General features: G+C 43.6%; 1 protein-coding gene across 1 annotated transcript in view; it reads right to left on the reverse strand.

Annotated features, from left to right (window-relative positions):
- Positions 1-16,257, reverse strand: part of dync2h1 (dynein cytoplasmic 2 heavy chain 1) — a gene marked incomplete at its 5' end in the record, with an annotated part of 668,232 nt that extends 651,975 nt beyond the window's left edge. The window contains 18 exons of the mRNA XM_079513540.1: positions 296-524; positions 971-1,110; positions 1,706-1,804; positions 2,280-2,444; positions 2,877-2,972; positions 3,573-3,768; positions 4,039-4,214; positions 4,650-4,774; positions 6,955-7,066; positions 7,429-7,542; positions 8,805-8,939; positions 9,161-9,247; positions 9,613-9,758; positions 11,082-11,226; positions 12,014-12,132; positions 12,378-12,513; positions 13,929-14,102; positions 16,075-16,257. Of these exons, the coding sequence (XP_079369666.1) occupies positions 296-524; positions 971-1,110; positions 1,706-1,804; positions 2,280-2,444; positions 2,877-2,972; positions 3,573-3,768; positions 4,039-4,214; positions 4,650-4,774; positions 6,955-7,066; positions 7,429-7,542; positions 8,805-8,939; positions 9,161-9,247; positions 9,613-9,758; positions 11,082-11,226; positions 12,014-12,132; positions 12,378-12,513; positions 13,929-14,102; positions 16,075-16,257 (2,577 nt within the window). The remainder of the gene's footprint in view (positions 1-295; positions 525-970; positions 1,111-1,705; positions 1,805-2,279; positions 2,445-2,876; positions 2,973-3,572; positions 3,769-4,038; positions 4,215-4,649; positions 4,775-6,954; positions 7,067-7,428; positions 7,543-8,804; positions 8,940-9,160; positions 9,248-9,612; positions 9,759-11,081; positions 11,227-12,013; positions 12,133-12,377; positions 12,514-13,928; positions 14,103-16,074) is intronic.
- Between the last annotated feature and the right edge of the window lie 4,210 nt (positions 16,258-20,467).

Raw genomic sequence — 20,467 nt, forward strand, 5'->3', positions numbered from 1 at the left:
TAATTCCTCCCACTGCTTGCCACTCCTGTACCCTACTGAATCACCTGTCATTAGTGAAGAGCCCCCACCAGCACATCCGTCCTACTCCTCCAGTTCAAGATAGCACGTAGGAGTGTGCAGCGACCAAGAACACACTCCCCACCCGGCTTCCCTCCCCCGAACACAGCAGACACTTACAGATGCTCGGTAGTGGGCAGGCATGTACCCCTGTGCCAACCGAGTGTCAATTGTCTTGCATTGAGGCTTGTTTAAATGTATTGCAAGAAGTTGTAATGGTCATATCTTGCTGGGGCACCTTAAATTTGTCCTGTACGGTCAGCAAGCGACTGAAGAGGTCCTCTGCCTTGCTGAAGATGGTGAGGAACCCTGAGGCGTTCCTGTCGATCATGACGGCGAAGATGAGCTCTTCCCCCTGGGAACTGACCCCCTTGAACTGGTTGGGGATGCTGATGAAGCGTTTCATCTCCCTGAAGTAGCGCGCTCGCACTTCCTCAAATGGCGGGCGGAACTGCAGCCTCCCCTGCCTATACGAGGAAAACCATAGAGAAGTGGATGAAGTCTATGTTGTTTTATCCACAATGAAGCCTCGTTTATTCAAGGGCAGATTTAGCTCAGGGCAGTGGTTCTCATTTGGGGATCCCAAGGGGGTGGACTAGATATACTTTGCTTTCTCACTCAACATAAATAAAATCAAACCAACATACAATGTCAGTGTTACAGGGTATCTATTCTACACATTTCTAAAGTGACAATTTAAGACCTTGATGACATTCGCACAATAAAAACAGTAACATTATTAAAAGACACAGAAATTATTGCAGGTGAGAAAGGAACCCCATATAGGGCGTACACACACAACGTTCTCATCTAAAAGAATAAACAAGTAGTAAGGTAAACATACAGTAGTAGGTCTACATTATACCTTTTTAATACCCCTCAAATAAAATAAATACAAAAGGGTGATACTCACTTGAAGGTGAGGTCGACGTGGATTTCGGGCAGATTCTTATTGAGAGCTTCCAGTCCCGTCTGGTACTGGTGCTCCAGACCTTTGTACAGCTGGTGGTTCCAATGCTGGCGCCATGCGCCCATGTCACTGGACCTGAAACCCTGCACACACACACACACCGTCTCCACACCTGAGCGCAAAACTTTCTTAAGCTGCGCACTTCTTAAGCTGCGCGCAGCTTAAAGCTTGAGTTTTTAGACAGCTGGTGGATGGAAATTAAGCTCCACCTCCGCGGAAGACTTGAGCGGAGGAGAGCGTTTCCGGGAATCTGGCCGTCGCGCAAGTATTCGGCGGAGGTGGAGCTTAATTTCCATCCACCAGCTGTCTAAAAACTCAAGCTTTAAGCTACGCGCAGCCGAGAACGTGCGCAGCTCTTTTGACCGTCTGGCAGCACCTACACACACACACATACCCCTTGTGAGCTGCAACACCAATGCACAGCAAAGCATAAATCAGGTGCAACTCTAATACAGAACCCTAAACCAAAAATAATAATAAGTATTGTACATAAGTAAGTACATTGTCCATTTCTCAAATTCAATTATACATTTGGTCCGCACGAGTATATTATTACAAACACAAGCTATTAGTAAAGACAACATTTGTCATGCTTGTCATCTAGGTCTACAGTATGTTTACACTCCATTTGATGCAATATTAAAACAACCAGGGAAAAAGAATGTCTGAATTATCTACCTGGGCCTCCAGAGTAGCAAAGCCGGTGCGTAGATCTTGAAGTCCATCCTTCCATCGCTGCTGATGTCTCAACAGATCCACGTTCATCAGAGTCACAACCTGACACACACACACACACACACACACACACACACACACACACACACACACACACACACACACACACACACACACACACACACACACACACACACACACACACACACACACACACACACACACACACACGTATAAAATGCGGCCCTCAAACCTACGTGGCACCGCCAAAACTGACTGATATGCACAGACAGTATGTCAGTCCTTGTCCCTTTTATGCCCATATATGGAGATCGCTGTATCTGTCAGTCGTTGTCCATTGTATGTCCATATATAGCATGGAATCTACTCAAAGAAGAGCCCCTGCATTATGTACAATTGTACAGGGAATTCCACTCTTATCTGGGTGTCTGTACTATTTGTACAAAAGTTGGTATATTATCAGTGGAATTTCCCTTTTAGAAATAGTCATGGGCCATGCAGAGAAATATGTTTATAAAGGTTTTATCTGTTTTCATAATCCATGTGTGATGATTACCTTCTCGATGAAGTCGGTGTGCCACTTGCGTAGCTTCCTGTTCTCAGTGGACAGTTTCTCGGCTGCTGACTGCAGCTTGCCGATGTACACCTCCAGCTCTTTGGGGTTGTCCCACGTGATCTGCACCTTCCCACCAGACTCCTTGGACTGGGACCGAGGATTCTGCAACAGAGGTGCAGGCTAAACGTGAACATCCACACTTCAGTACTGGACAATCCAAAACTAAACTGAAACATCAAACCTGGCACAGCTTTGGTTTTCAAAAAGTATTGTTACAGGCGGGCTTCACAGTTATGCGTCTCTTAACCCATTTTGACCTGAGATCAGATTCTAAAAATGTCTTCTACATCCTGACAGTTTTCTGTAAAAGCTATGTTTCTATGTCAGTCGTTCTTCGATTTTTCAAAAATAGCAGACCTACAAGCTCGTAGCGCGCCACTCGGTGGCGCGCTATGAGCTTGTAGATCTGCTATTTTTCAATAGCTAAAGCATAACATAATGCTAACACCAAAAGGGGTTCCCGCCCAAAATGGGTTAAACTGGACTTTCTTTCTTCTTATTTGGCCATCAAACAGGTACAGAGTAGCAGTGTTGTACCTTGATAACCTGTTCAAAGGACAGAGCGAGGCCGAGCATCATGGGTCGCTGTGAGGGAATCATCTGCTGGTCGATGGTGTTGTAGAAATGAGCCACCTACAACAGAAACCAACCCATTGAGACCTGAGACCGATTCTACAAATGTCTTAACACATTTCTGAAAAACGTATGTTTCTATGTTAGTGGTGCTCAAACTGTTTCATTTCAAGGACCCCCAAAATGATATACATTTGGCCAAGGACCCCCATCTCAAAACATTTTGTTCCAGGCAGTAAAGATTTGGGTTAAAAATTTTCGCAAAAGTTGGTATATTCAAAGATTTCAAAGATTTGCACACATTTTCAAGATTCTTTCTAATAATGTGTCAGTGTGAGTGTTTAAGTGTACAGTTCAGTGATTATATATAAAATCAGCCTTGCTTGTTTAAAATGGGTCAATAGTTAATTGATGATCAATTTGGCACTACATTCACTCATCATAAATATCACAAGTGCACCCAAATAAAGTGCCTCTTATAGTGCTTCTCAAACTTGTTCATGTCAAAGACCCCAAGTTTATTCAGCAAAAATGTTGAAGAACTTTCCAAATGTTACAAAACAAATTGCCAAAGTATAAAATATGGTTAAAGTGGTTAAAATGATTATGATGCTGAGAACAACTGCTCTATAGTATGTGTGCATGTGTGCGTTCTCTCACCTGTTTCAGAACAATAGCCTGTCTGTAGAACTTGTCGGCAGTGTTGGCAGCCTGCTGGATCTTGGCTGGGATGGGGAAGCCCAGGGCAGAGAGCTGCCTGACCTCCCTGAGCAGACTAACCAGTCTGTCAGAGTACTGGATCTTCAGCCTGCCGTCCACGTGGTCCAGGTCCATCACACGGTTACTGGCCTGCAGGCTGGAGGAGGAGGAGAAAAGACAGACATGATGCTCCAGCAGCCGTGGCACACTAATGGGCAGTATTATGCGTGTCTTAAGTACCAGGTCTTATGACTTAACTTAAGACCTGGAGGCGTGGTCAATGCCGTTTGGCCACTCAGAATAGCCAAATGGCATTGCTCACGCCTCCAGGTCTTAAGTTAAGTAATAAGACCTGGTACTTAAGACACGCATAATACTGCCCCAGTGTCTCTTCTGACTGTAATCATCGCTATAGTGTGTGTCACACCTGACTCCAGACTTGGGGTCGGCCAGCCCAGACAGCATGTCTCTGGACCAGTCTTCATACTGCTCCTGCTCATAGGCCCTCAGAACCTCCAGCAGGTCGTCACAGAAACGCAGGAAGCCCCGGAACCCGGACAGGTCCGAGAGCAGCGCCTCCGCAATGCGGTTCGAATCCTCCACCTGAGGAGGGCGGAGGGCGGGAGAAAAGATGGCACAAAAACAGACAAGTATCAGATCACACACACAAGCAAAGAACACACTTTGTGACATGTTTAAGCACTTAAGCCCCATATTATCGCTTCCGGTGAAATCCTTGTACAAACCAAACAACCTCTTGGATTAACACACCGTTGCCTAGACAAAACAAGCTAAAACAAACCAACAGCAGACTCCATAAACTGACCAAAAAAATTGGATAGTTACAAAAGAATAGTGAAGTTTAATGTTAGGCTGAAACCAACCAAACCTCATGATCAGAATCAGAATTTACAATTTTGGCATTTTCCAGACGCTCTTAACCAGAACAGCTTACAATAAGCAAAGTTAAGTATAATACTTAATCACTCAGCTAGCACAACCTCTAAAATATGCGCACACAAAGACACAAACACCTGCCTTGTGTATGAACTGTCGGACCCAGACAATGTTGTTGACGACCTCCGGGAGGTTCCGTCCAATCAGAGGGCCATTCTTGTCTCCTGGGGCGCCGTGGCAACGACTCTCAAAGTCACTCCTCAGGCCTGAAGTCATGAACGGACAAAGGGTCAAAGGTCAACAATGGACAAACGGCATCTATGACTCTACCTGAAGGAGACGAAGAGGCACAAACGTGAGTACTATCTATGACTCTACCTGAAGGAGACGAGGAGGCACAAACGTGAGTACTATCTATGACTCTACCTGAAGGAGACGAGGAGGCACAAACGTGAGTACTATCTATGACTCTACCTGAAGGAGACGAGGAGGCACAAACGTGAGTACTGGAATCTGACTTTTGTCTTGTTTTGGTTTGAGTGCAAATAGCTCAAACAAGTACAAAAGAATCTATGTTTAAAAGCACCATCTGTGTCAGACGGCGAGAACGATGGTGTAATCCAGGACCCCTAGGGGATCCTCATAGTAACTACAGGGTGGCCGCCAAATCTTTGCAGAGAGTTGGTGTAAGGAAAAAGAGCAGTCCAAATACATAACCAACATTCAAGTTGACTAAATATTGAGGGTTTAAAAGGTGAACTGTCTGAAAAGTGAAAATACATATTAAGGAGGATCAAAACATACGCACACTGTTTAATAACTCCAAATAACTTACTTTAATTTTCTATTAATGACGTAACGTTTCAAGATTTTAGGTCTTCATCAGGCAAATGATGAAGACCTAAGTGTCAAAACGTTGCGCCAGTAATAAAAGTAAGTTATTTGGAGCTATAAAACAGTGTGAGGATGTTTTGATCCTCTCCTTGACCCTCGCCTTGATGCCTAGCACCATAGATATATATAAACACTAGATGGCTCAAGGCGGAGTTTCTGACGTCGTTCACCCGGCAGCCATCTTACATCGGGGATACAGTACAGTATGTTCAATGGCAGCTCAAACAGAAACAGTCATAACTCGCTCAAATCTTGACGGATTTACAAACGGGTTGGTTTATTACAAACGTTGTCAACGTGGTTTATGATTCAGGACGCTTATCTGCTTAATTTTTTTTTTTATATGAACGTCGTATAAAAGCATATAAGTATGCGGACGTCTCTGACGTTTATAACAAACCAAACCGTTTGAAAATCGGTTGAAAATTGAGCAAGTTATGGTCATTTAAGAGTACATGCCCCATAGACCCAATGTTATGTGTCCCGAGGTAAGATGGCCGCCACGTAACGACGTCGCTCTCCATTGGCCAACAGCGCGGGTGAGCTATCTAGAGTTTATATATATCTATGCCTAGCACCCCATGGCCTAAATACTGGCATAAGATGTGCATACAATCTTCTCTGAAAATGCATATCGACCTGAATCCAAAATATTATTAGAATAGATAATGTATGTTGAACAAGTCTATGAAGCCATCTATGAAATCTATGAAAACGTTTAATCTGCTACACAGTTTTAGACAACATGTAGTGGTGGTGCTTCATCTGTCTCTGCCAAGAGGTCTTTGGCCTGGAAAAACTTTGAAGACAGAAGAGAAAAACGATGAAGAACATCATCGAAGAACATGAAGAATCACTGTAATAGAGAAATAGCCATAGAGAATAGGCAATAGAGAAATCCTCAGCGTGTATAATACATGCTGAGGAAGGCGTGACGCCGAAACGTGTCCATGTTTTGTCTGTCCGTGCTGAAATAAATGTACCAGAAGGACTTTGGAGTGGTGGTTATTTCTCTAAAACGTTGAAGAACCCTGGTGTATTAAATCTAGCCTGGGAGGCATACCATTTTGGGGTTTATGATCGGGTCGGGAGCGGATGGTAACTTACGTCATGTTGTAGTCACTGGTTTGTATTCATCAGGCCGGAACAACCAAACCGGAATAGGTATTAGTGGCATACCCAAGACTCCCCATGATCAAGGGCATCCTAATTTTAGGTTCTACCCAATAAAAGCCTTGATAAGGCGTATTAATCCGACAAGTTTCTTCAAGTACTTTTTGGAATAGTTCGTTTGGTATATCCATCTTTTATTCCAACTCGTAGCAACTGGCGAGACTAAAAACAAACAGGGGGGGACCAAAACAAAGCGACGCCGAAACAAACGGAACTACCTAACAGGAATAAGAGTTTTATTTATTTTTTTATTTATTTTATTTTACCATCTGGTCTACACCACGCCTAGACCGGATCACGATTTTGGAACACAGACCAGGCTTTCCTTCGAGGTGGAAAGTCTGGTGACGTGAGGTTAGGTGAGTGAGGTTTTGTTTACCCTTATTGTAGTCCAGCAGTCTGGCCAACAGGGTCTCTCTCTCTGACTGCAGCTCTTTGCTCACCGTGGGCCGTCTGATCAGCTCCTTATGCTTCTGGAACACTTGCAGCAACTAGGACATAAACGTTTGTGTTACTATACTTGTGAGGCCATCACAATTTTAAGAAGGCATTAAAAAAATGCAGAAAATAGCAGCTCTAAAAGCTCACAATGCTTTTAGGTTGGCTCTAGCCATAACTCTAATTCTAATAGAATTGTGTGTGTGTGTGTGTGTGTGTGTGTGTGTGTGTGTGTGTGTGTGTGTGTGTGTGTGTGTGTGTGTGTGTGTGTGTGTGTGTGTGTGTGTGTGTGTATATTTATTTTTTTACCATAAAACAACCATTTCTCTTGTGATCCTCACAACGTCTATTTCTCAAATTCCACTATACTTGTCGAGGTGCATGCGCACACGCACACAGTAGTGTGTTTCACTACCTGTTGTGGGTTGTCTTGTACGTCAGGAATGTAGCTCTTCAGTCTCTGAGCCACTTCCCGCTCTGACGGAGCAATGGATCGCTCATACTGGGCAACCGCCGCCTTCCACAGAGGCTGCAACACACACACAGACACACTGATATATCGGTATCGGCCAGTATGCCAGTCTATCTATGCCGATCCAATACCACTAAATATATCACACGAGCCAATATGGGTTATTTGATTTCTTTTTTAATAGTATTACTTATTTGGTGGTGTTATTGCACCGACAAGCCACAAGATGGCAGTTGGCGCTTTGGTTGTGGGCACCATAGATATAACGCCACTGCAGTTCATTGGAGAGATGTGTCTCCGGCGAAGGCGGAAGTCAAGCGAAGTACGGAAGGCACGCTGCGTTGCTGCCACTCAAGTGACTACTGGCCAATCATAGCACGTATTTTCCGGGACTTATCAATTAAATCCAAGGAAGCTGTATTGGCATGAGAAAACAAACGTGACTCTGATTGGCCTACTGAACGTCCCCTTCTGTGACGCACTCATGTTTCCGCTATGCTTCGCAAGGAACCTCGGGAAAGCTTGCCTACTCTCGAGAGCACACGCCCCAGAGCCGAAGGAGGCGTCTACCTTTTTATGTCTATGGTGGGTAAGTCACCCACTCATTGATAATTGCCGGTGTGTTTGGACCACAGAGATGCCAGTTCTTACCGTCGTCACAAGCACGTGCGTAAACATATAGGACATTTTGAAACAGAAGGAATTAGAAAATACACAAACAAAAGACACAAGGGTGAATTTGGGGTTTATTATTTTATGAAAACGATTGCTGCTAGATGAAAGGAACCATGCTGGAGTGCAGGTGAGCGCATGAAGAAATACATGTGGTGAGTCCAAATGCCCCCATGCCACTTGAGCAAGATGCTGAACCCCTAATTGCTCCCGATGAGCAGGTTGGTGCCTTGCATGGTTTCCTCTGCCATGTGTGTGTGTTGTAAATGTAATGCATGTAAAGCGCTTTGGATAAAAAGAGCTATATGGCCTGGGCCGTGGCTCAGTGGTCCAGGCACCTTGGCTGGGAATCCAGTCTGGCAGTGTGCCGCGGGTTCGACACCCGATCCCAACGGCCTTTACTGCATGTCACTCCCCCATCTCTCTCCCCATTTCCTGTCAGCCTACTGTCTGTCCCTCTATAAAAAAAAAATATATATATATATATATATATATATATATATATATAAAAATAAAGGTGGAAGCCGCAAAAAAAAGAGCTATATAAATGCACCGTTGGTTTGGGAATCTCTGAATTAATCGGATTTCGGAAGAATGTTTTTGGACATGTGACGGGCACGCGCACACACACACACACAGTGTCCTACCTCAGTGTAAGGGTTGTAGTGCAACGGGTTGAGTCCAGAGAAGGGCTCAAACACTCGCTCGGGGGTCAGGGCCTGCTGCTTGGCCGCTGGGAGCAGACGCAGAAGCTTCTCGTGGACGGTACGGAGAGTCAGCACCTGATACACACAGACAAGGAACTCAGGCACATTATATTTATACAGACGAAAATAGCCAACCTCCAAGCTCACTACGTGTCGTTCCGTGACACATTGTGAGCTTGTAGGTACGTTATTTTTGTCACACGCCACATCATTGCACGAGCATAAATTAGGCTCAATTGTGACACATACGTGCCACACTGTATATACTGTATATTCTTAGCAGTTTCCAGGTTTACCTCTTCCAATCTCTGTGCTAGACAGTGCAGTGTTTGTGGGCGGTGCTCGTCTCCCTTCCAGGGATGGGGTGCATGTCTCTTCCATACCTGAGGAATGAACATACAGTAACAGCAAAACAATGAGGAACATTTGAACGAATCTGGTTTGTAAATCATTTTGTTAAACCATTCGTTAGTCGAGTCCTCCAGGGCTCTATACATGGCACCCTCCTGCCTTCGCTCGACACTAAATCTATTCGACGAACATAGCCGATCTACAAGCTCACAACACATTCTGACCATTATACCACAATGGGGAGGCTAGGGTTCAAGTGGTTAATTTGTCTGTCAGGGGAACTAATGACACAATGGCACAAGTGGCTTCTATGGTTAAGTTTTTATTCTTTGTAAAGATCCCTATCATTTTTACACCATTACCCCCCCCCAACACACACACAGTCGGATGACAGTACCTGTCTCGTCAGGTGTTCACAGGCCGCCACCCACTGCTCACAGATAACGCCACCCACTTTCAGGTTCTCCCTCACCGAGACGAACGGCTCCTCCAAAACTTTGACACCACTCAGCTTCCTCTGCACATACCTGCCCAGAGTGTCACCTGACCACACACACACACACACACACACACCCACACACCCACACACACACACACACACACACACACACACACACGTTTCTTAATAACATTATTAGAACGACTGACATAGAAACATAGGTTTTTCAGAAAACTGGATTTAGAAGGCATTTGTAGTATCTTTTCTCAGGTTAACACATTTAGACCTGAGGCCGATTCTAAAAACAAACCTAAGTTTTCTGAAAACCTTCAAATTCTTAGTAAAAAATAAGGGGTAGCTCCCGGATTGAAAGGCATAACAATTAACAAAGTCTAAACAGGTTAAGTTGCTTTATTCAGTATTTAGATATGTGATACTCATTTGATCAGACACGCTCCCTTCCATACAAACTTGAAACTTAATTTTAACCATGATAGAGTGATTGAAAACACAATATCAGAACCAAGGATGGGTGTTTTCAATGAATCTAACATGGTAAAAATGGAGTTTGCAGTTACAATGGGTTTGTATAGGAAGGGAGCGTGTCTGATAAAATTAATATAACATTTCAAAATACCGTATAAAGCAACATAAAAACTGAGGTTTTCAACTGTTAAAATGACCACAAACACGTTTGAAAGTGAATTCATTATCCCTTTACATTTTTTCACCCAGTGTCAATTATCTAATGTAATCCTTGGCGCAACACTCCCTCTGCCAACCTGGGGAGAGCAACGCACTGACCTCATGCTTCCTTCTATGCATGAGGAGTCCAAGCCGCTTCTTTTTGAGTGGTGTAAACCACTCATACAACTGGCTTTGTTAGTCTGTCTGTCTGTCTGTCTGTGCACAAAAAATGAGCACGGTTGCTATGGTCACCCAGTTCACACGGGTGTGATTACATTACGTCAGACCACAGCTGATCAGTCTATATAAGACCTTACACCACTCAGTTCACACAGGTGTGATTTTTTATCTGACAGGGGGAGTTTCCCCGATTGAACGTAGCGTGTGGAAGGATCCTTTACGCTCCATCAGACAACCCAACTGGCCAGGGGAAGTATAGAGTAGTATAGAGACCAGGATTACTGCATGTTTTACAGTGAGGGTACCTACTCTAGGGGACACGGGGAGAACATGGAAACTCCACACAGAAAGGCCCTTTTGCCAACCCCACCCAGGGTATGGGCACTGGTGACGCAGATGAGAGAACACGCCCACATCGTCCCCAGCGGGAATCGAACCCAGCCATCGTGCCCCCCTCTCTCACAGTTTTAAATGGATGAATGAATGGATGAATGTCGCTGTGTGTGTGCATGAGACCAGCTGTATTTTCATGTTGCAGTGTTTGGTGTTCATGAGCTCACCGATGACATCCATGAGCCTCAGCATGCGTGTCTCTGGGTAGGGCTCTTGGTCCGTCTGTCTCCACACGTCATCCAGAATGTCTCTGCTCTGGTCCACCAGGTCCACCACATCAGACAGAGACAGGCCGTCCAAACCACCGTACTCCTGAAACACCACATACACTAGCCTTTGTTTAATCCACACCAAGGGTCTTCAACAGGGGGTCCTGGACCCCTGAGGGATGCTCAGAGTCACTACAGTGGGAGCCGCCAAATCTTTGTGTGATTGAACTCTATTATATTTTTACTGGGGGGGGGGGGGGGGGGGGGGGGGGGGAGAGAGATTAAGTACAGAGTTTTCATTCTGTCAAGTTTACCAAATATTGATGGTTTAAGTGGTTAAATGTCTGAAAATATACATTAACGTGAATCGAACATGATAGTGCTGTCAAACAAGTATGAATCTTTCTGTGAAATCTATGACAAAGTGCATGTAGTGGGGGCTTCATTCATGATCATCTCTTGACTAGGGGGTCCTTAACCTGAAAAACGTTGAAGACCCCTGATCTACAATTAATACTGTTGCACTTTGATTTAAAGTAGTTAATACTACAAGTTCACAATGCCACGCGTTGTGAACTTGTGTTGTGTATTATACTGTATTTACATTTGTATTTTATGTACTTGCCCTATTTTTAATAAGTACTTAAATCATGAACGCAGCATCTGATTGCCTGAAAGTTCACACACATCTGTTTTAGCACCACCAGGACTTTTTCTATCTAATTTGACATATGTAGCAAAGTTTACAAAGACTACAAGGCAATGTAATTTTCATGTATATATGTTCCAATGTCCAATGCCCCAAACAAGATTAAACCGTTAATTATAATTATTTGTCAAGGTAAATGTCATGATCGTGACATCCCTCTCTACATACAATACACACTGACCTTTTCTATGGGTTTGAAGAGACTGGAGAAGAATGCAGCCCTCTCTCTCACACTGCTCTTCTCCTCAGACTCACACACTTCTGACCAGTACTGGAACTCATCCGTAGGGGTCAGGATACCTAAACAACCAGTCACGGTATGCACATTACTTATGGATATAACTGCATTATGCATTACATACATTTACAAGTGTAAAAGCCGTTGATGTATAAAACAAATTAAAAATGTAATGTGCTTTCAAATTTCTTTGATTAATCCAAAAAGTAATCGATGGAATAATCCATAGTTGTAGCCCTAATCGACACAACAGTCACAATGTGGTGATCTAGCCATGCTGTACATCAATTTGTGTATGATTGCTCACCCAGCACGTCATCCTCCTTGCGCCCCCTCTTGGAGGTGTGAGTGTCAGACTGACGAACAACGGAGCCCAGGCCGAGCTCCAGGTCGCTCAGCAGGCCTGCCAGCTTCGGGTCAAACACAGCGCGCCAGCGCTCATCCTGGGAGGAAGAGAACAAAGTTGCTTTTTTGTTTCGGATTTGCATTTCTCAATTCAAGAGAAGGGAAGAGATAATTGAAAAGAGAGGTATCTCTGTCTGTCTGTCTGTCTGTCTGTGTGTGGTCTGCAGTTCTCGTAGAACCGTCTGACCATTGCAGACGACCCGATGGAGTGCCATGCCGTAGGGTTGGTCGGACACAGACCCACCAAAATGGTTTACCAAAATGTTAACTCAACCAGGAGATGGGAAGAAACATCAGATGATTTACTCAGGAAAGAACTCACGCCTGTAAACAGTGTGACAAGAGCTTCAGTAAGTTAAGTCCCCTGACGATACACCAGCGTCTCCACACTGGAGAAAACACATTCCACTGCAAACAGTGTGGCAAGCGTTTCAATCAGTCAAGTCACCTGACGACACCAGAGAGTGCACACCAGGGAAAAACACTTCCACTGTAAACAGTGCGACAAGAGTTTCCGTGACTCGAAGTAATCTGAAGACACACCAGCGTGTGAAAAGAGTTTCAGCAGGTTATTTAGTCTGGAGACACACCAGCATATCTCCACACGGGAGAAAGACCTTTACTGTAAACAATGTGACACATTATCTGAGAAGATGGTTCATGGAGGTTCATGGTTCAAACCCACGACAGTGACAAAGACTTTGAGATCCTAGCGGGTGTCCTGACCTGAAGGGACAGGGTGACACTCTGGCACCCTTTCTGTTCATTATAGTGATGGACCATGCCCTGAGACTTGCAATCAATGGCAGACAGGCGGCACTGGGGTTCACTCTGGTCCCGAGGAAGTCAAGGCGAGTACATCCCATCATGATTACTGACCTCGACTACGCAGATGACATTGCCATAATATCAGATACAGCAGAGAAATGAAGCAATATACTACTAGTAGTGGAAATAGAGTGCAGGAAGATCGGCCTTTGTAGTTGTTTTTTTTATATATATATTCTTTGGGGGCTTTTTGCCTTTATTGATAGATTACAGTAGTTTGACAGGAAAGGGGGAGCGAGATGGGGGGAAGACATGCAAACGTCTGGATCGGGACTCGAACCCACAACCCACGGAACTGAATGTAATTCCCTATGCTGCTGGTTTTTGTATTGTATTGTCCTTTTTGTTGTCTGTATATGTTGAGTATGAACCAAGACAAATTCCTATCAACTTGTTGACATGGCAAATAAATTCTTGAGACATGCTGTCAGGCTGGAATACTAACCTAGGTGCCTGAACCACTTGGCCGGCCCATCGCCAACCTATCTCTAACCCTAACCTAAACATAACCGCAAGCACGGGAGCAGCGCAGTTCGAGCGGTAGTCCGACCATTGTTTCCGCATGTCGGACTGTTGGTGTGTCTAATCTTAGTGCGCATCCCCATTAAGAACAACTGTTGCTCACCTTCAGCAGCACTGGAGCAAACACCTGCCTGACGGCCTGGTACAAGGTGCTGACCGGAGACTCCAGCATGGAGGAGACCAGGATGCTGTGATGAAGGTTTTCTTCTGTGATGACCGTGGGTCGCAGCTTGAAGAACACCAGAACCTTATCATTGCTGTCCCCTGACGCCTCAATCTGTCACAGATGGATGGATAGACACTATTACGACAGTGGTTCTCAAACTTCTTCATTTCAAGGATGTTTTATGTATACAAAACCCTCCCTGCTTGGCACTCAGCATCAAGGGTTTGATTGGGGTTAAGTCCCACACTTATGTCCATTAATCCCTATCAGATAAGATTTGGATTTGGATTTTGGGGAGTTCAAACCAAAAATCTGATATGCGATCAGATCAGGAAATCTGGATCAAATCTTCCAAATTGAGTTAAAAAGGTGGATTACCAAAGCAAAATGCACTTTATAATTAATTTAAACATGTTTCAAGATGGTAAAGGTTGTACATTGAAATAACAAGGAGCATTTATGGTTGATAAGATTTTCATTTTTGCAGAGGCCCAGAGGACTATTGTCAACCTCTCAGAACTTTATTCAGCCAAATAAAGAGTTTGTGGTCATAATATTATCACCAAAATCATTCAAAAAATCAGACCAATCTGAAGTGAGTGGTGCAACAGCGCCCCCTGTAGGTACCCTAAACATAGAGACACAAGGACACAGGGACCCAGGGACAGACAAAGCTGGGCGTTGGAGTGGCTGCAACCTACGGTTGCACCACTCAAAAATAAATCCTTAATAACTGGATCTAACTTGCTATACTGTCTGGCATTTTAATCAAATCCAATATCCGGTATTAGTGTAACCTTATTTGAGTGGCGTATGCCAGTGTCATGTCAGTTGACATCAAGGACAAAGGAATACACATTCAGGAAGTTGTTGAGTATGGATGGGTGATATGGACAATGAATTCAAATATGACAATATTTGAATTAATACCTCAATATCAATACAATATACATGTAAATCAGCTACAAAAAATGTAAATCAGCTACAAAAAATAAAAAAGATTATGTTGCAATATATCATATCATCTATGTCTAGTGTGAACCTCATGTGTCCAAAAGTGTCATTTTTCAGGATTCAAATTGGAAAATGGCAAAAGTAGCAGATCTACAAGCTCAAAGCGTGTCGCTTCACGCTGCGTTTCGAGCTTGTAGATATGCTACTTTTAATGCTTTTGTGTGACGCTGTGGACTGGTATGATCAAGTACTACTCGACTGCCTACAGGACATCAAAACCTGGATGGACACTAACTTTTAAACCTCAATGAAAGTAAAAGCGAAATAATCATTTTCGATCAACACCACCTGGCCCGACCCCTCAATATCCTGGACACCCACAATTCCAAAATCCGCACATCTGCTAAAAACCTCAGCATTATCTTCGATAAACAAATCCGTTCTGTTGTCAAGACCAGCTTTTTTCAACTTCGCCTCCTCGCAAAGGTCAAGTCATATCTTCCCCAAAAACAGTTAGAAACCACAATTCATACTTTTATCTCCTACAGGCTTGATTATTGTAACTCGCTCTACATTGGCATCGAACAGTCGTCAATGACGACTGCAATTGGCCCAGAACGCTGCTACTCGACTATTGACTGGCAGTCTGGCACTAAAAAACGATAACATATAACCCCTGTACTGGCCTAACTATCTGCTATCTGTTAATTTTAGGATAGATTTAAAAGTTCTCTTATTTACTTTTAAATGTTTAAATGGGCTGGCCCCCCGGCCCCCAGTATCTCTCTGAGCTCTGAGCCACCCCGGCCAAAGCTCTGAGATCTGCTGATCAGCTACTGCTGGTCGACCTAGCGCACACGCTTTTGCGGCAGCAGCCCCCAGGCTCTGGAAGAACATGTGTCTCATGCTTGTTTATTGTGTTTCTTGCTTGCTTGTTTACTTTGCCTCTGATCTGTACAGCACTTTGGTCAAACTTGGATTTGACTTGAAGTAGAATTTGATCATACCACAACAAGTTAGAATATAGAAAAGAGAGAGATAAGACGTTCATGTGGCCCGACAACAGCGATATATGGCGCTGGTTGTATAACAACGCAGGGGTGTAACAGGTCTAAATGGGTTAAGTTACCTTATTGGAGAGGCGCAGGTCACTGTCATGTTTGGTGACGGCGAGGACAAACTCATTGCCGTCATCCAGGAAGTTGTTGAGCTCCTGACCATCGGCCAACGATGACGACACCTTCAACCCGTAGAAGTTTCCCGCCGTGGCCAGGACGAAGCTCTTGCGGATGTCATCCGAACCGTGCGGCATCTTTCAGCTCAGGCTCAACGTTGTGATGTGAGGAACCTGGAGAGTGAAATACAAGTTCCTTTAGGCAGATTCTAAAAATGTCTTCCAAATCCTAACCATTTTCTGGTGTCTGGGTAGCTCAATCAGTAATGTCATGGGTTTGATCCAGGGCATCGCCGGTGGGACAAGTTGTGCGGTACTGGGAGCTGATGGTAGGCTCCACATCAGAAATCCATCTCCCAGGGGTCTAGCACATTGTCCTCCTTACCGGCTGATGCCGACAATAAGCCACTCCCGACCTACTAACTTTCTGAAAAACGTATGATGCTATATCAGTGGTGCTCAAACCTTTTCACGTCAAGGACCCCCAAAATGATATGTATTTGGTCGTGGGGACCCCCCCCCCCCCCCCCCCCAATCTGAAAATATTGTTTTCCAGGGACCCCAAGAGGCAAATATTTGAAAAAAGGCAGACAAAATATCAGATCTACAAGCTCGTAGCATGGCACTAAGTGACATGCTATGAGCTTGTATATCAGCTATTGTTGAAAAGCCAAAGTATAAAATAATGCTTTTAGCTCAAATCTATAATGACACGGATGCTTTCCCGGTTTCATTGGTAATGTCCTACAAGGGATTTGAACCCGGGACTCATTTTCAGGTTTCAGGGGATCCCCAGCTTAAACGATTCATAATTGGGAACAAAATGGATGCTCATGGGTCTGTAACTACGATAATGGAACCAAATGAACCTGTAAGAGTCCATTTTGTTCCTATTTTTATTTTCTTTGTTTTAGTTGAAACTGTATATTCTCTTATGACATTAAAATTGCTTCATTATGCTTCATGAAATTGATACCCTGACCTGAAAATGTATTGAATGCAGCCTGTGGCACCTCCCAGCCAGCATCAGCTCACAGCTGTTGCCTTTTTGCAGTGATTGATATAAAGAACTTCACAGGTAGCCAAGGGGTGTGGTGACTGGGAGGTTGATTGCACTTGCTGATGCCAGGCAGCAAACATCTTATGGTGGTGTATTCTTAACTGCTATGATACTATACTGATTTACTGTATATGAGTTGTGTATAGAATAGGATTAATGGGAGATGGTGGCATCCAGGTATTGAATGGCTGTTTATGGATGTTGTATTTGACAGCTTGCTGAGGTGTTGCATCTACCACAACTGTCCTTCACTTGGAGTTTGGTTTTGTATTCATGTAGGCCTACTGATTTTTGCTTTGAGTTCATAATTACTTTTGTTAATCCACCTCCACCATGTAGTTTTTTCAGTTATGTTTTTAAACCAAATGTGTTTTTTGTTTTTTCAGTGTAGTCTTGCAGACTTATGTTTAAGTTCTGTGTCCCTACAGTTGGTCATAGAAATAAATAAAGCTTGTACACTTGGTACTTTTTTTTCTTTCTTGTGTCATTCGACAACTTGGTTGGGGAAGCCTTATTCAGTGTAGTTTGAGTTCCCTTTAACTTGGCGAATCTATAGGGTGGCATATAGACATAGTCAAGCTTTCAGAACCCAATGTGTTCTCCTGGAGAGATGGCAAGTCCCCTGTTACTGAAAGTGAAAAACGGTGGCTCAGACCATGCAGACTTTTTTGTAGCAGTGGTGGTGGGGGGTGGGCAGGGATGCCTGGCAGTCCATGAATGGGTGCCAGGGGTCCCCAACTAAATGATAGTTTGGAACCAAATGGACCCTTATCATGGCTCTGTAAAAATAAATGTGTACAAATGTAACCAAATGGATGCTTATGGCTCTGTAAATATGAATGTGTACCAAATGGACCCTTTAGCCTCTGTAAATATGTGTACAAATGGACCCTTATGGCTCTGTAAATATGAAGGTGTACAAATATAACCAAATGGACCCTTGTGGCTCTGTAAATATGTGTACAATACAAGTGTAACCAAATGGACCCTTATGGCTCTGTAAATATGAATGTGTAAAAATTGACCCTTATGGCTCTGTAAATGTGTACAAATGTAACCAAATTGACCCTTATGGCACTGTAAATCTGAATTGTTTACAAATGTAACCAAATGGACAGGCCTGCAACTGAGAGCGTGCTCTCAAATTGGTAACATTTGTATGCTCTTCTATCGTTGTACTTGTAATGCGGGCCCAGGGGTCCTTTTTTCTTTTTTAAAGGTCCAATTCAATGGTTTGATTGATTTATTAACAGTTTGCAGAATTACAGTACATTTCAAGTACAACTCAATACAACTGTTAACTGTGAGTGGACGACACCATAAAGCATTACACTTGTTTACAATAGGGCCCACCATTTTCAATTCATCAAAACTGGTTAAACTAAAAAGTTTGAGAACCATGCTCTGTAACGTTTAGACGCAAACGGGACTCACTTGGACCTCCTAGCCTGCAGCTCCGTAGCCTGGTACCGTTTGGGTTTATACAGAAAGCATGGAGAACACACACAAACATACGCCAGCTTTTAAGGAGGCTATTATACTTACTAAACACGCTGTCGCTGACATACGTAGCTGGCGTAACTAACCAGGTAACTGCGCAGTTTGTAGACGCGCCATAGCATTTAGCGCTAGCATCAGCATGCTAAACACCAAACTGTACTGTTAATGTAAACTACCAGATATTAATTTATCCAGTCAATGAGTAGCGGAGCGCTAGTTGTAACTGTGTCCGTGGTGGTGTAACTGTATCAAACAGTTAGCTTAATAGCGAGCAGCTGGTATAGTTTGCGTTAATAGCGCTGCTATTGGAGGACTCTGATGTAAACAAGTCTTAGTGCTTTTTTCTGGTTTTATCCTCGTAGCAGTTTTTGTATTTTTTGTATTGACCTGTACTTTAGTTGAACTGTCTGTACATATTCTACAAATTGGTAATAGAAAATCAATTGGTCCATAGCGTTAGGAGTAGCTGTGTTCTTTCAGTCGTTGCCCGCGTATCGCCGGTAGCGCAGCCTCTCGACTACAGTAAAAAATAAAGAATACACTTTTGCTACTCACCAAAAAATACAGTTTTAAGAGGTTGAAAGCCTACTTTCCATAGTAGGAACACTCCGAGCACCCCACCTCACGTCTAGAATACACTTTTTGGCCAGAAAAGAAAATATTTCATCGGACGGAAAAATGTTTTAGTAGCCCTACTGCGCCTCCTACAGATTTTAGCAATAGAAAAATGCCATTGACCAGATCTGTAGGGGACGCAGTGGAGTAACTAAATCATTTTCCCGTCCCAGTGGAATATTTGTTTCTGGACAAAAAGTGGATATTGAGATGGAAGGTGGGGGGGCTGAACGTTCCCACCAAGGAAAGTAGGCTTTCAACATATTAAAAGCGTCTTTGTTTTGAGTAGCAAAAGTGTATTTATTTTTATATTTACTACAATCGAGAGGCTGCGCTACCGGCTGTGTGCGGGCAATGGCTGAAAAGTCACATAGCGTCCGAGATGGTTTTGGGTCAAAGTGAACTAGCTTTAGCTCGCTAAACGTTAACGCAACACAACCGGTAGTTTACTAGAAGTCAAATCCAGTTGTTCATAAATGTTTTCATACCGTTTGGCTGCAGAATAACAGTTGATAAACTCTGCTCGGTCCTAAAGCAGCATGAGTCCCATCTGTTGCTGCTCCTCGCGTCCGTGTCTTGTCTTTATGCACAGGGCAGGAACGAAGCTTGCGTAGTCGTTATGGGAACGGGGCCGTTAGAATGGCATGGGTCTACGGACTACGGAGACTACGTAGACTGGGGCGCGAGTAGAGTGTAGGAACAGTAGGATTAGAAAGCAGACCACGTGACTGTGTGTGGGTCTATTTTTTTATGTTTTTTTTTCACTGGTAACTATAGCCTATGCATTTTCCAATTGACAACAGAAAAATCCTATCTGATTGTATTAAACAAGTCAAACTCACCAACATTGCAGCTGTGTAAATAGCTTGAATGTATTGGAGTTTGGAAGCACTAGTTTTTATTAAGCAACCTCCTGCTGCCTCCGGCATTATGTTCAAATTTAAAACATGTCTGTTTAGTGATATCCAACGAGCACTCCCAAACTCTGACACTTAGAAAACAAATAACCTCCATGGAATTTCTTGTCTGGTGGATTTTTATGAAACAAAAACTTTACAGGTTGAAAGGATAATTCAATTGATTGATTGATTGAAATATGTATTAACAGTTTGCAGAATTACAGTACATTTCAAGCACAAACTCAATACAAAGACTGTTAACTGTGAGTGGACG

Source organism: Electrona antarctica (genome assembly GCF_951216825.1).
Source record: "Electrona antarctica genome assembly, chromosome: 11".
Classification (NCBI taxonomy): Eukaryota; Metazoa; Chordata; class Actinopteri; order Myctophiformes; family Myctophidae; genus Electrona; species Electrona antarctica.